This window comes from Natator depressus, chromosome 4 (assembly GCF_965152275.1).
Source record: "Natator depressus isolate rNatDep1 chromosome 4, rNatDep2.hap1, whole genome shotgun sequence".
In the NCBI taxonomy this organism is placed as follows: Eukaryota; Metazoa; Chordata; order Testudines; family Cheloniidae; genus Natator; species Natator depressus.
Window position 1 is genome coordinate 84,081,602 of NC_134237.1, and position 15,490 is coordinate 84,097,091.

The 15,490-nt window shown below is 41.1% G+C and overlaps 1 protein-coding gene across 5 annotated transcripts in view; it reads left to right on the forward strand.

Moving 5' to 3' along the window:
* MTUS1 (microtubule associated scaffold protein 1) overlaps positions 1–15,490 on the forward strand; it is a 190,351-nt gene that overhangs the window by 160,073 nt on the left and 14,788 nt on the right. For all 5 annotated transcript variants that reach the window (XM_074951328.1, XM_074951327.1, XM_074951326.1 and 2 more), the window contains 2 exons: positions 13,515–13,729; positions 14,787–14,892. In XM_074951328.1, coding sequence (XP_074807429.1) covers positions 13,515–13,729; positions 14,787–14,892 — 321 coding nt within the window. The remainder of the gene's footprint in view (positions 1–13,514; positions 13,730–14,786; positions 14,893–15,490) is intronic.

The window sequence follows — 15,490 nt, forward strand, 5'->3', positions numbered from 1 at the left end:
ATCATTCCATTACTCTTATTCCTCCTGGTCTTCATGTGACATCCAAAGTGTTAACTTCCATGAAGTATCAGAGAACTGCAAGCTCTGTTTGATTCACTTACCTTTGGAAGATGCCTGTCATGGAGTGCACCACTCACCGCTGGGCTGGCGCCGCCTCCTGGTCACTTTGAGGATTAGCTCAAGGCCAATGCCACCGTCTGCAGTTTGCACACCGTCGCTCTGACTTGCCATCTGCAGCCACTCTCTTAGCCTCAGGAACCACCGCGTCCTCTTCGTGTCTCAGCCCTCTGGCTAGGTCTCTGTTTCTCCCCCATTCCAGGTGTCGGAGGTATCACTGTACAATAGTCTAGCCACTTCCTCAGTGATGAGTGGGGCCTACCCATTTCTCTGGGTCCCAGACCAGGGACCCTGTAGATGGCAGCTTCCTGTTGTGCTTCTTTACGTTCTTTCAATGCTGCTACAATTCCCTGAGCTGCTTTCCCACAGCCCCAGCATCTTCTTCGCCCTTACCTCAGGGCATTCAGCTACCCAGTCACAGCAGCCAGTCAGGAGCTCCCTCTTGCTCCCCTGCCAACAGCTTTTCTGTCCAAGGTGCTACCTTCCTGCAGTCTACTAGGAACACAGTCCTCACTCCTTGGTCTCCCTGCAGCGACCACCCCTGCTCTGCCCTGCAGCTCCTGTTATATGGGCCTGCTGGACCCAGATTGGGTGCTCCCTGTAGCCCTTCTCTAATTGGCTGCACTCCATGGAGCCTCACTGTGCCACTTGGAGGACTTGCCTCCACTGTTCCTTCCTGGGGATAGCCTGGCTGGGATGATTTAACTGGGAATTGGTCCTGCTTCGAGCAGGGGGTTGGACTAGATGACCTTCTGGGGTCCCTTCCAACCCTGATATTCTATGATTCTATGATATGGTAGGACCCCGGGGCCTCCCTTAACCCCTTCCACTTCAGTGTAGGATGGATACTACATCACAGTGGCTAAATCTTACTTTCAGCAAAGCATACCTTAATGCAACTTCCTGAATTAAAAAGTGACTCTGTACATCACGCAGGTCTAAGAAAACAAACATTCTCAAATACATTTTTAAAATTTGCATGGTTTGAGGGCCTCGCTTAAATTTGGCAGTGTAGAAGAGGAACCAACAGATGGATAGCAGTTTAATGTGGTATGTAAACTTTGTGTTGTCTTGTCTTAGACAGCTGTCATCTTCCACAAACAACTAAAAACTCCTGCAGCATACATTCAACAAAACTTTGAGCCTTAAATTTCCTTTTTTAAAACTTAATTTATCTTTAGCCTGTTTACTTGTCTTGCAATACCAAATTAATCTGGCTGCTGAGCTTGTTAAGCAAACTGCTATATTCTAGATTGTCCTTTATCTCTTTTCCAGGGTAATTTCAGTTTAATTAAGGTATTCAGGTGGTGATACTCATGATACTAAGAGGCAATGTTTCCTAACTACAGTGTTGGTAGATGGACTATTCCATGCTTTAATGTAGGGGATGGTTGTTGTACATATCTTTTTTTCCCCCCTTTTATACAATTTTAGCAGTTAAATGTGTTTCTGGAGAAGTGGGCATGGAGATTGAGACTAGGATTTTCAGAGGAGTAGTAATTCAGTGGAATTTGGGTATCTAACTCAGCCTCCTTTGAAAATCGCAGCCTGAAGGCCTAAACACTGAAACTTAAAATATAGATCTCTTCATTCCAATGGCCCAGATTAGTCATGTTAAGCTAGTTATCACGTCACTTTTCTTTCTTTCTTTTTTCAGTACACAAGCTAAGGGTGCAAGCTAACTTTTCTTCACCTGTAATACAACATATATTGGAACAAGATATAACAAATAAAGAATCTTACTTGGGTTAATTTGCCTTTGAAATATGCAGCTCTCCTGCAAATACAAAAGATATATCTTTGCTTACTTTTCTGTCTGCAACTGAGTAAGACCTCCTCCTCTGCAATACTCCTCCAAAATAGCATGGGATAAACCTGACTCAACATTATCATTGGCCCTTTGAAAATGGCAACTCAGGAACGCTTTGTGTCTGATGTGGAGGACTATTTGAATATTTCCTGCACAGTAAGAGGTGTTTAATAGAAATCTTGTCCTTCACAGTTACTCTATGGCAGTTTACTGTGTTCTCTTAGAATTCATATTTGCTGATTTGTCTTAACAAGGGACCTTTTAAAGTTGGGATAAAAAGGGCATTATTTTAGTGAAGGATTTAGTGAATCTGTTTTGATACTCAGATTAATGGTATTCTCCTTGCAAAGGCACTTGTTATTGCTATAAATAGTAACTCGATAAACTTGGCCATCAACTGAAAAGTCAAACCTTTGAAGGTATGTCTACACTGCAATTAGACACATGTGAGTAGCCTGTGCCGGCTGACTTAGGCTCATGGGGTTCAGGCTGCAGGACTGTTTAATTGCAGTGTAGATGTTCTGACTTCGGCTGCAGCCCAAGCTCTGGGACCCTCCCTCCTCGCAGGGTCTTAAAGCCCAGACTCCAGCCTGGACATCTATTCTGCAATTAAACAGCAGCCTTGAGCCCAAGTCAGCTGGCGTGGGCCAGACGCAGGCTTTTAATTGCAGTGTAGACATACCCTAAGGGCTAGTCTACCCTGGCAAAGATATAAAGCACTGCGGTGGCAGTGCTTTAACATGGCTTGTGTTGTCGAGGCAGAGTGCTCTCCCAGCATGCTAAAAGAACCACCTCCATGAGGGGCGTAGCTACTAGCACTGGGGCGTGGTTCCCAGTGCTGGTGCACTGTTTACACTGGCGCTTTACAGCACTGCAATTTGCTGCACTCGGGGGGGGGTGTTCTTTCGCACCCCTGAGCGAGAAAGTTGCAGTGCTGTAAAGTGCCAGTGTAGACAAGCCCTAAAATACAAAAGTAACTTTTAATCAAGTTCTGCAAAATAGTGTAGCAGATAAATAAAGCATTTATTTTGTCAATTGGTGGTTCACCAAGCACTTAACAGTCCATAGAGAACTGCTTGGACATATGGTGCTGGCTCCCTTTGCTGCCGGTTGCTACGTTGTATGAAAAGAACATTAATTATTTTCCTATGTAATTAATTGCTGTACTTGTCTTTATATATGATACGTGATTACCTTGTGGAGCCCTCCCATTCACTGTCACATGAACCACCTCCTTTCCATTCACAATATCTCCTAAGATGGGTTCTACGCTACTAAAGTTTGAGAATCTGAGCCTGTTTTGTGACAGTATATACAAATGTTATAATTAAACACAAAGATCTTTCAGAATTCACAAAATCTTCAACTTGTGGGATTCTTTCTTGGTCAGATGAGGGCATTTTTAAAAACTATTTTGTTCGTGAAAAATGACCCCCCCCCCATCAGTAGCTCCCCTTCTTAAAAAATTATTTCCCCTAACTAACTTTAGTCCTTTCCCCTTTTAATAAAAGAAGGGACTAAGACCAAGGAGTGTTCTGATAAAATCAAGTTAAAATGCATATAGGTATATGTAATAACTCTATGTTCAATTAAACAATGTATCCTTTTAAGCAACTTTAATTGTATATGATTAAGGCTATGATTTAGTTACCAGTATTTTCAGTAAAAGTCATGGACAGGTCACGGGCAATAAACAAAAATTCGCAGCCAGTGACCTCACCGTGACTTGTACTATATACCCCTGACTAAATCTTGGCGAGGTAAGGGTGCTGCTCTGGGGGGGTGGGTGTGGGCCAGCGGCACCAACTATTGGGGGGCCTGCCCACCCGCCGCTGCTCTGGCTGCCCCCAGGACCGCTGCTCAGGCAGTCCCCCGGGCCAGGTGCACCGGCTGTTGCTCAGGCACTCCCCGGGGCCAGTTGCCCAGGGCCGCCCAAGCAGCGGCCGGTGCAGCTGGTCCCAGGGATGCTGCAGCAGCACCGGTGTGGCTGGCTGTGGGTGGCCCTGGGGTCAGCTGTACTAGCCAAAGCAGAAGTCACAGAGGTCGTGGAAAGTCACGGAGTCCGTGACTTCCATGACACACGAAGCCCTATATATGATACCGAAGTACATAATGGTACTTCTGAAATGATGATCGCTGTGTTAATTTCAATGCTCTTTTTATATTAACTCACATGTAACACATGGACATTACCAGGGGATCTTAAACATCTTTATTAGCTGTTTCAATTAACAGAGATTTTTGCAGTCTGTAATTTGCCAGGAGCTGACCACTGAGTTTTCCCTCTTTTCATCCTATATTATGCTTGATGCACTCTTGACCAACTGCCACTGCCATTGTAATTCCTTGGGTAGAAGACAGTAGAATATATGACCTCCTTTGAGGTTCTCTATTTGCATGAGGTGTTCCAACACCTGCTCTTTGAACATAATTGCCCATGTATGAGGGCCAAGATGATTTTGGTCAACATGACTAATCTCAGCTGGTCCAAGAGCAGCAAGAACGTGTAATCGGTTTTAATGTTCTGCTGCCAGTGTACCAGCAGCCACAAAAGTAGCTTAAACAATTTTAGCTTATTAAACTAAAAGGGTGTTCTGTAGTTTTTAAAAAAAAAAAAAAAAAAAGCTTGCGTCACCGTGCCTCAGTTAGTCACAGCTGAGGATGCCAAATTCAGGATAGACTGCTGAGCAATAGGACAGACTCATCCCAAACTGGTGATTGTTGTCATTAGACTATACCAAGCCAGTAACAGAAGTGAACATCTGTATAATCACAGTGGTTAGCAAGAACTTAAAAATGCAGTCTTTTTGGGCATTCCAACCCTTGGCTCACCACCCAGACACTAGAATTTTTGATGAGTGGTTACTGAAAACCAATTTCATCAGTTATAGCATCCTTCTAATCTCAAGGGACCAGCCACCTAGCCAGGTCAGTATATAACTCGGATCTTACCCAATGCCCACACATATTGTTATACCAATAAAATAAAAACCAGCAGGATCTTATTAAAGAGGAAAAGGCAAAATACCACATTTATTGTGAATACAGAAAGAATCATAGTAAGCAGTTAGTTACAGCTATAACATTCCATTCAATCTCATATTTATTCACACATTCATTCATACACACACACACACACAGGTTCTGCAAGGTTGTTATCATAGTAAGCAGTTAGTTATAGCTATAACATTCCATTCAATCTCATATTTACACACACACACACACACACACAGGTTCTGCAAGGTTGTTATCATAGTTACCAGCCTTAGAGTTGCTCATGCCAAGCCACTGGCCAGGTGGCCTGGACATGAGGAGGGAGCAGGGCCTTGTCAGATGTTCATCTGATGCTCCTGGACGTTGGTTTGCAGAATCAAACCCCAAAGTTCTCACTTTTTAGAGTCTATTTTTATAGGAATTTCTTCGTATGCCAGTCTATGGGAATTGCTTCATCATGCTGTTGCTGAATCAATCAGCAGATAGCACATTCCTGATGGCTCCAAGATGCAAGTACATAGCCAATATTCATAATTTCAGATTCAAAGATGATACTTTGATTTAGCCAGCATAATCATATTTGATAGCCTAACTTTTCCATTGACATCTTACATGATACGCTTTGTATAAATTTATGGAAATTGTGTAACAGTGATATAGATGGTTACCTTTCTTATATACAGCATCACACTCAGCTTGAGCAAAAAATTAAAATTCATAGAAAGTATTAATTATGCTATAGGATTTTTTGACCCAATGGAAAAAAAAATTGAGCACATCTGGATCCAGCATACTTGTGTGGGTCAGAGGAAGGTAGAAAGACGTCTTCAGGTAAGACGCATTTCAGCATTAAATGTAAAAATAAACTTCAAAACAGCGACTAAATATTATGTACAAACATTTAATTTCATATTAAGTACTTGCTGTTGTAATTTCCTCTCATTTCCATTAACAAACCTATTAAGATGTACCTAATTCACTATGCTAGTGTCTTGCTTTTGGTTACTGCCTGTTAAGGAGTTCTCTGAGCATCTATAAATCTGACACAATAGTGGATTCTCATGGGAATTAAGTAAAGTAAACCAGTAAATGACCATAATTTCTTGAAGAAAATGATTTTTGGTTTCAAAATCATAAAATTGATAGCTTTTAGTCCTTAATTAATCAATCAATTAATATACTTAAAACTGTGCTTATATTGGCTCTTACTGGGACCAGAAGAGAGGCTTGAAAAATACTTGCATGAAAACATCTATGACTTAGGCACAAAAGCTGAATAAGTTCAGTTGTTATGGTCTGATATATATGGAGGGCAAACTAGATTTTATAATGTGGGGATCCAGTACATTCTTTTGTAAGCATTTATTATTTGAATTATTTTCATTGAAAACATGAATTGAATCTCTGTGTAAGGAAGAAGAGTCATTGCCTTTCAGAACAGCTTCTTAATGTAAAATCCATAATGGCTGCTGCAGATTATCCAATTCACTTTTCATCTCTAGTAAGCAGTATTCATTTGGAAAGGGAACATCCTGAAAACACTTCAGTGTGTGTAATCCTTAGTTGGAACCTTGGGATTGATATTCCAAGATAGCATTTCTCAATCTTTTCAGGTTGCCAACACCTTATATGAAGCAAACTTTCACATCTCCCTTACATTTGCTATAAAAGGGGGGGGGGGGGGGGAAGTATCCGTAATAAGCTTATATAATTTGGATGTGTTTAGAGAGCAGTTGGCAGAGAATGCTTACCCTTAAATGGTGGGGGGGAAAGGGGGTCTAATATTTTCTTTAGATTATAATATTTTCAATGCCTTGTGACCTGCCTGGTTGCCTTTTGTGACTCCCGAGAGCCATGACCCACTAATCGAGAAACACTGTTCAAAAACAGTAGCCATATCCCAAAGCTTATTACACCCCATGGGATACAGCCATGAGAAAGTGTAGCAGAACCAATTCTTGCCAAAATCTGGCAGAAACATCCATAAGTAAACAGAATACGAGGCTCCTCATGCTCTTGAGCTTCATGCTTCCTTCCCAGCTCCCTTCTTGGAAACAAGATGTTATGAATAAAGCCAAATTGTTTGTTTACTTTACAGTATTGCCAGTCCCAAACATTTAAAAATTCAAGAGTCAGACCCTCAGTTATCCTAGAGGTGGAGCAGATGAGCTACTTGTGTGAGTGCTAGATTAAGATGGTGGCTGAAGGGAACCTGGCTCAGCCTGTCTCTTTGACCTCCAGGAAGTGGGAAACTCCTTCTCCACATAATGCCTGAGAGAGGGATAGGATACAATGCTGGAGATGTGTACTGGATCTGGGTGGTGTGAAAGTAAGGGGCAAGAAAAGCTTGCTGTGAACAATGGAGGTATGAGTGTTTGTTTAAAAAAAAAAGCTGCAAGGATTGTTTTATAATGGGAAAATATTAGGCAACTGAAGTATCAGGGTTATAATAATATAATAATGGGTATAATAATGGGTACCCTTATAATAATGGGTGGGGTGTGGAAAATTGTGGAGAGTGATTGGCATTCTTAAGTGGCAGCAAACATTAGATTTGTCTATCTGAAACTACCTTATAGTTGCTAAATATAGTGTTCCCTATAGTAACTGCTATGTCTCCAAGGCTTAAAAAAAATTGCCTTAATGTTACAAATGAAATTGAACTAACTTATTGGATAAGTGGAAAGCACTTTCTTTCATCTCTGGGTTTTGTGGCATTTATCTACGGTTACATCTGTGCTCTGTGGATTTGTAACCATGCATAGTTCAATCTTTTATTGAATGTAATGTGTTAGCATGGTTGATGTATGGAACTGTGGTGGGAAGTGCTTTGTGTTGGGGGGGGGGGGGGGAGAGGAACAATGAAACTGCAGTGAAACATGACAATTGTGAAGCATGCACTTGTTCAGGCAGTGTACTTGGTAAGGGGCTGTGAAGTGTAGGAAAAGCTCAAATGGGCATTTATTTATTTATTTTTAATGCTGAAGTTTATTCTACCAAAAGAGAGCATCCTCCAGTTAATGAAAATGTATTCTTCAAAGCTAACTTTAAACACCATTTGAATAGGCAAAACATTTGAGTTGAACAAACTTTTCTCCTAGAGTGTCTGAATTAATAAAGAATTTTTTCTAGGTCAGGCTGGGGAATTAATTGGCTCTTTTTCACAGTGTGCCCTTATTACTTTTGCCAGATAATATTCTGAAGAACTCTGTGCTTTTTAATCTTGTTTTAACATGGTAGGGAATAGGGCTGTGCAAACTAGTCCCAGACAATTCGAATCTTGCCTGTCTTGTTGTCAAACAACTTAAATTTTTAAGAATTTACTAGCTTTAAATTTTTGATAAATTTCAGTCAGTGGACTGCTTGAAACACTGTTTCATATGCACTGTTCAATGCATTATTACCTTGGTTGATCACCTTGATCATATGGTACTTCTGTTCCTCTAAAATGGAGAAGGCATTTTGTTGATTCTCTCAAGACAACAGTCAAGGATTACTGTGACTGAAAACATTGTAGCCTGAGAGAGGCTAGCCTTCACCTTTCTCATCCAAGTAAAACAGGCAGTATCTGCCCTGGTCTATTCTACAAACTTATGTCAGTATAACTGCGTAGTTCAGAGGTGTGGAAAATCCCTGCCCCTGTGTGACAGATTGACCTAACTCCCTGTGTAGACGGTGCTATGTCACCTGGAGGGCATCTCCCATCAATATAGCTACTGCTTCTCAGGGTGGTGAAGTGCCTGCGCTGATGGGTTAAGCTCTCCTGTTGGCAAAGACAGTGTTTTCACTAAGCGCTACATGCTGTGCTGCTGGGAGTCCCCTTCTTCCAAGGTCACGTTACCTCCCTCACCACACTTTGAGCAGAGAAAAAGTCCTAGAGTTCTTCAAGGAAAGAGCACCCAGTCCCCTCCTCCTCCTGCTGCTGTTCTGGGGGTGGCTGCTCTACATCCTGGTAAATGCTTCCTCTATCAAGGCCTCCAGTTCATACTTGTGAAGAGCCCAATATTTTGAGGTGCCCACTCTATCCTCATTGTTACCTACCTTTCAGAGGGGCTGCAGGGCTAAGGTCTCTACCCACTCAGAAGCAAACACTTCTATCAGGTATGTCAATTTTAGGGTGGCTGCTGCACTGCTTCTGCCTTAAATTTATTTTTGGTAAGGAACCCAGCAAAATCCTAGACTTTTTTCACAAACCCTATGTAAAGAAAACTTCACTCCTATGAAGGTTTGCAAAAAGCAAACACAAAAGGTACGTATAGCAAATAGGTATTTTGTTTCTAAATCACTGCAGTGTTGGCAAATAGGTTCCCGACTGTTCTCCCAGCTGTGGCAGTGAAAATGCATCATGTGCCTAAACTCAAATCACATGAAACTCTCTGTGTGGGGTAGAGATTGATTTGTAATCTTCTGTCATGTTTCTTGTTACTGACTAATAAATTCCTATCTTGCCCCTTCTTCCTGCCCACAAACCTACACGCTTCTACTCTATTATACAAATTAGAACAGTTCATCCTTAGACACTGGAAATAAAGTGAAGTTGCATTATGTGGGATCTCTATGGTATGCATCTCATTCATTCAAACATCTTCCACAAATGCACATTTGTGGATTATCTCAAGGTTACTTTTTGTCAGACATCCTGAATTCTAGTACTACGAGCCTCTCTTAAATCCAAATTACAAACTGGCTGAACAAGAACTAATGTGGCTATTCACTAAAAGTTTGGGGGCTTTCTTTGACTTCCTCTGTTTTATCAAACAGTATGTATCGTCCAAAATACTTGAGGCGGCAGTTTAAAACGCTATGTGCCCAAGGCAATGTATGGATGCTTTTGTTAATATGCAAGTGAAGGCAGCTTCTTTACCTAGAGACAGTAGAGACAAATGAATAATCTGGACCATTCAAATAATGAAACGAGATAGGTGTTACAAATAATGGAAGAACCAACACAATGGATCATTTGAAACACTTTGCTATGATGCTCTCAAATTAAATAATCCATGTTAGCGATGACTGCTTCATAACTCTCTCTCTCTCACCACCATGCTATAAACAGAGATCAGAGTTCTGCATGTAGCTGTACCAGTGATGTTATCCGCTGGCTCTCTGCCTGCTCCTTTGTATTGTTTTAGTGATAGTAACCATCACTACTTACCCTTCCCTCAAAATACAGAACTATGCCAGGCAAATATATTCAGTGGCTTTCAGCTGACATGGTATTGATAAAAATTCAAATGTTTAACTTGCATTTCCAAAGGAAGGGGCTATTGTAACTTAGGAGGAATAAAGACAGATTTAAAAGAACCCTAATGCTGTTAAATGACAACTGTCTTCCTAAAGTAGCATATGAAATCAGGATCAGTTACAAGCAATAATCAGGAATTTTTGTCCATTTGGGGCAATTATGCAGTGTTGTAGCCATATCAGTCCCAGGATATTAGAGAGAGAAGGTGGATGAGGTAGTATCTTTTAGTGGACCAACTTCTGTTGGTGAGAGAGACAAGATTTCAAGCTTACACAGAGATCATCTTCAGTTGAGTGTGTGGCAATGTCTGTTTGAAGGTGAAAAGCTCAGTTTAAAAATGAATTCTGATCAGCAACCTCCCAGGCAGATGAATGGAGTTGGCAAACTGTTCAAGTCTTTTGAAGATAGGGCTAATTTATGTAAATACTCACTTTACACAATTGTTTGTTACATAACAAAGCTTCAGTGGCTTCACTCATAGTTCACTTGCAGACAGGGGTGGCAGGTTTGTATTAATTTTTGGTGGTGCCCAGAACAGGTCCAAGTCCACCCCCCTCACCACACACACACACCTGCATATTGGTGCACATAACAAAATTAATGGGGTGGGGCTGAGGGGTTTGGAGTGTGAGAGGGGGCTCAGGGCTGGGGCAGACGGTTGGGGTGTTGGGGGATAAGGGCTCGGATAAGTGTTTTGGGGTGTGGGAGGGGGCTCAGGACTAAGGCAGAGGGCTGGGCTGTGGGGTGGGGCCAGCAATGAGAGGTTCATGGTGCAGGAGGGGGCTCAGGGAGAGGCAAAGGGGTGGGGTGTGGGCTCTGGCTGGGGTGGGGCTGGATAGGAGGAGTTTGGGGTGCAGGCAGGCTGCCCCGGGACTGGGGCCAGAGAGGACTCCACAGTCCCCCCAGCCCTCTCCCCGCCAGCAGCATGGGCACCACAGGCCCATATAACTCACTGCCCCTGCTTGCAGAATTCCAAATGGATACAGTGCCTAAAACCAGAGTGCAAGTGTTAATCATTCAGTAACTCAACCTCCCTTGGTCTTGATGAATGAAAGGTAATTGTAAAGATGTAGCAATATGACAGCTACAGAACCTCAAGGCATTCTGATTGGAATACTGAAGTAGTTGGACCAGTAGTACACTTTGGGATCCTGACTAACATACTGCAACTTATTTCACATGGTTCAAGCAAAGCTGTGACACTGACAAGCATTTCATATAATGCATGTACAAAAACTTGTAACTCCCATGCTGCTGTTACACACTGTGCCAAGAGCACAAATTTTTGGGGAAGGAAGGTATTTAAATCAAGTATACTTTCTATACACTATCACTTCCATTTCTCTTCGTGCGTGTGTGCGCAGAAAGGGCACAACAGTCAACACCAACAACTATCTCTCCCCCAAGATTACACCTGTCACTTCTGTGGGAAAATCTGCAGGGCATGAATTGGGCTCCTAAGCCACTTAAAAACCCAGCAGTGAACCCCCTTAGCAGACATCATCCTTGCATCGAGGCATAGCCAAAGAATAAGAGATAAAATTCTTGCCTCCAACTAATCCAAGGTTATAGTATCCTTTTAGCCAGGTCTCTGTTTAAATAGTTTAGATAAGCCTTTAATTTTCTTTAATAAGCCTTGAGACTGCATGGAAATGAAACCTTATCCAATGGTATCCAGTGGTCAGCCTTCGCTATCCAGACTATACGCTGCTGCCATGACTCAAATGTACTACTTTATTTTCCCTTATAATCATGCTACTTGTATGCAGATGACGGTTTATACGGCAGAGCTTGTTCAGCTGGTCATGCTACCAATGGAAAAGTGTGTGTGTGTGTGGGGGGGGTGTATGTGCCCTTTTGCTCTGAGTTGTGAACATTTATATACAAATTTGCTGTGGTAGAATTAATAAGTATAGATACTTGAATGCAAAGCAGACGTTCAGAGTATCTTTTAAATGGGGGGGGGAGAGGGAGGAAAGAAATTTAGTTCTTTGTTAAACTGGATTAATGGAAACATTAAGAAACATTCTGTATTTCTAAAAGATTGCTTTCCATTCTCCATGCTGCCTGCAACTATCTCATAATATTCTTATTGTATTTCTGCTCTATTCTTTAGAATGTAGCTTAATATACTATGAGTTTCAAAAATCCTGGATTAACTGGCTAAAGCAGTCATGTAACAGTGAGCATAACTGGCAATTCAGTACTCCATTGTTTGAAAGTACACAAGAACGTATGTTCTAAATTCAGTTTACTCCTGTTTCATTTCTTCTTGGAAAACATAGTTTACACACCCATTGCTAGGCTTGGTATAGTGGTAATGCATGGGTCGCTGGGAAACTGCATATTAGCTGCTGGAAAATATATCTTAAATGATTCATAGTTACCAATGATTTCTGAGGGGACAAAAGGCTAATAGTGGGCACACTGGAAGGGCAGTATGCAGAAGCTTGTCCAACTAGCATTTTGATGATATTGTGGAGAAATCGCTTTTCTCTGGTCTATTATCTCTGTGTAATTAACATGTTAAATAGGTATTCATCTTTAGGGACATAGGACTTCAGTTTATACATTGGAAAAAGTAATTAGCTAAGTTTGAACTGACATACTACTTTGAGGAATCCAGTAGTGAAATAAGATCCAATTAAGTGAAGTGGTAAATCCAATTAAAATCTTCATTAGGGCACTCCAGTCTCTGTAGTGAGAAACCTGTCACTGATAAATTTTCTGTTGTGAACCAGTCATTTTTTTAACTGTACATGAAGTGCTTCCCCCCCTTTTTTTCCTGATCTTAAGGCCCCATCTATGCTTACAGAGCTGCAGCATTGCAGCTGTACCGATACAGCTACACTGCTGTAGCATGTGTGGTGAGGAGGCTCTACGCCAATGGGAGAGAGCTCTCCCACTGGCATAGAAAACCAACCCCCTGAGCTGCAGAAGTTCTGTCGGCAGAAGCTCTCCCACTGACGTAGCACTGTGCACATGAGCACTTACGTCAGTGTAACTTACGTTGCTCAGGGGGTGTGGAATATGCATACCCCTGAGCAACGTAAGTTTTACCAACACAGCTTACATCTACACTGCCATCTAACTCTAAACTTAACCCTCAGCCTGAGAGGCACTGAATTGTCACTGTAATACTTTCCAAGAACTCTTACAGACAGCAGATTGCCTCTTTAGGCAGCCTTAGAGGTGGCACTCTTTTTACAAGTAAATTATATTTTGTGTCATAATCCTGCTCTGTGGAATTTCCACTGCTATCTTTAGTACCTATAATGTAGACAAGCTCTGAAATTATGATTGGATTTAACAAGTCAAATTACTGACTCTTCATTTTTAAATCTTCAGTAACCACTTCTGCAGCCTGTGAGAAATTGGAGAGAGACAGGAATGAATTACAAGCTGCTTATGAAGGGTTTGTGCAGAAGCTAAATCAGCAACATCAAAATGATCTGACAGAGCTGGAGGAAAGACTTAAACAATTTTACACTGGAGAGTGTGAGAAACTACAGAGTATCTGTATTGAAGAAGCTGAAAAATATAAAGCACAACTCCAAGAGCAGGTCTGTGGTATTTGAATTAGAAGAGTTCTCTGGGGCTTTTGAAGCTTTCTTTGAGATATTAGTAACCCAGCTACATCAAGTTTCATCTTGTACAATTTAACAGGCAGCAAATGTGCTTTACCAATAATTCATTCCTTTCTATGGTAAAGAAGTCTCAAAACAAGCATGTTTTTATTCTAATAATGTTACCCCTTAGATGATTTACCTTCATCTAAGATTAAACTCAACTTGATCTTGTTAACAAAATGTGTCTCTAAAATGTTTTCCAATGCTTAAATATTAAAGAAGTACTTAAAATACATAGGATAACTAGAAATGTGTTAAATTCAGTATTGGGCTTCTGGAGCCTTAATGGTCATTTCAAGATTAAAGCTTTGAGATACAGCAAAACCGATCTACTTGATACCTTTGCCACCTTGAAAGTATTAAGCCTGTTAAACACCTCACTGCTTTGATCAAATGTCAAGTCTTTCCCACCTACAAAGCACTGCTCATGGTTTACTTCTTGCTATCTTAGACTATTTATCTCTGCTTTTAACTCAGGTTAGCAGCTCAAATTCACCCCCAGGCTCTATTATAGGTTTAACTTGAGCTGCTAACCTGAGTAAAAAGTTGTGCCCTCCCTGATTTTTTAATCCAAATTAAGAACACACTTTTTTGCACTGTAGAAATACCCTTAGTGCTACATACGCCATTTTATGTGCTGTTGCAACAATTGGGAATAGCCGGGACATTCTAGTTCAATCACCTGATTTGATTTGATTTGATTTGATTTGATTTGGGAACTGAAGTTGGAGATATTCTAAGTGAGGGGCCTGTTAGCTTCAGAACTTTGTTGCTCTGACAGTTTATTTCACATTCATGGCACCTTCCAAGATTGATTTAGTTAGGCTTTGTTTAAAGAAGGTTCCCTTAGGAGGACATGTTTTGTTTACTTGGTGAAAGGGGGCAGAAATGGATTAGGTGACTTTCTCTCCCCCCCCCCCCCCCCCGCTTTAAGGATTACATAATTGTATAGGAGATTTTTTTTTTTTTAAATCTTACCATCATCTTGCAGGTGGACAACTTAAACATTACGCATGAAAACTTCAAGTTAGAACTCGAAACCAGGCATGCAGAAAAAATAGATAAGCTGAAAAAGGAATATGAATCATCTCTTTCAGGCAAGTGTTTTGTGTTCCTTCATGAAGTGGAACATACACTACCAGATAATTCTCTAACAGTGCTGCATGTTAAGAAATGTCAAATGATTTTTAATTTTTTGAGAGCCAACATATTCATTCAATATCCACTGTTCCTGATGATAGACAACCTTTGAAACTGTTAATCAGCTGAAGTTCTCATTTTGGGACTCAATAGTCTTAGTTATTCCTGTATGTAAAATAAATCTCATTGAGTTAAAAATTAGGGTGAGATTTGAAAGCAGTATAAAAGATTTAGACACATTTTCTAATTCTTTAATGAAAGTGGCGTCTACGTTTTCTAGGCTGCTTTCAAAATCTCAAGTTCAGTAACTTAATCATTCTGTAGTTTTTGTTGGTTTCAGAGTAACAGCCGTGTTAGTCTGTATTCGTAAAAAGAAAAAAGAAAAGGAGTACTTGTGGCACCTTAGAGACTAACCAGTTTATTTGAGCATGAGCTTTCGTGAGCTACAGCTCACTTCATCGGATGCATAGCATATCGTGGAAACTGCAGAAGACATTATATACACACAGAGACCATGAAACAAAACTTCCTCCCACCCCACTGTCCTGCTGCTAA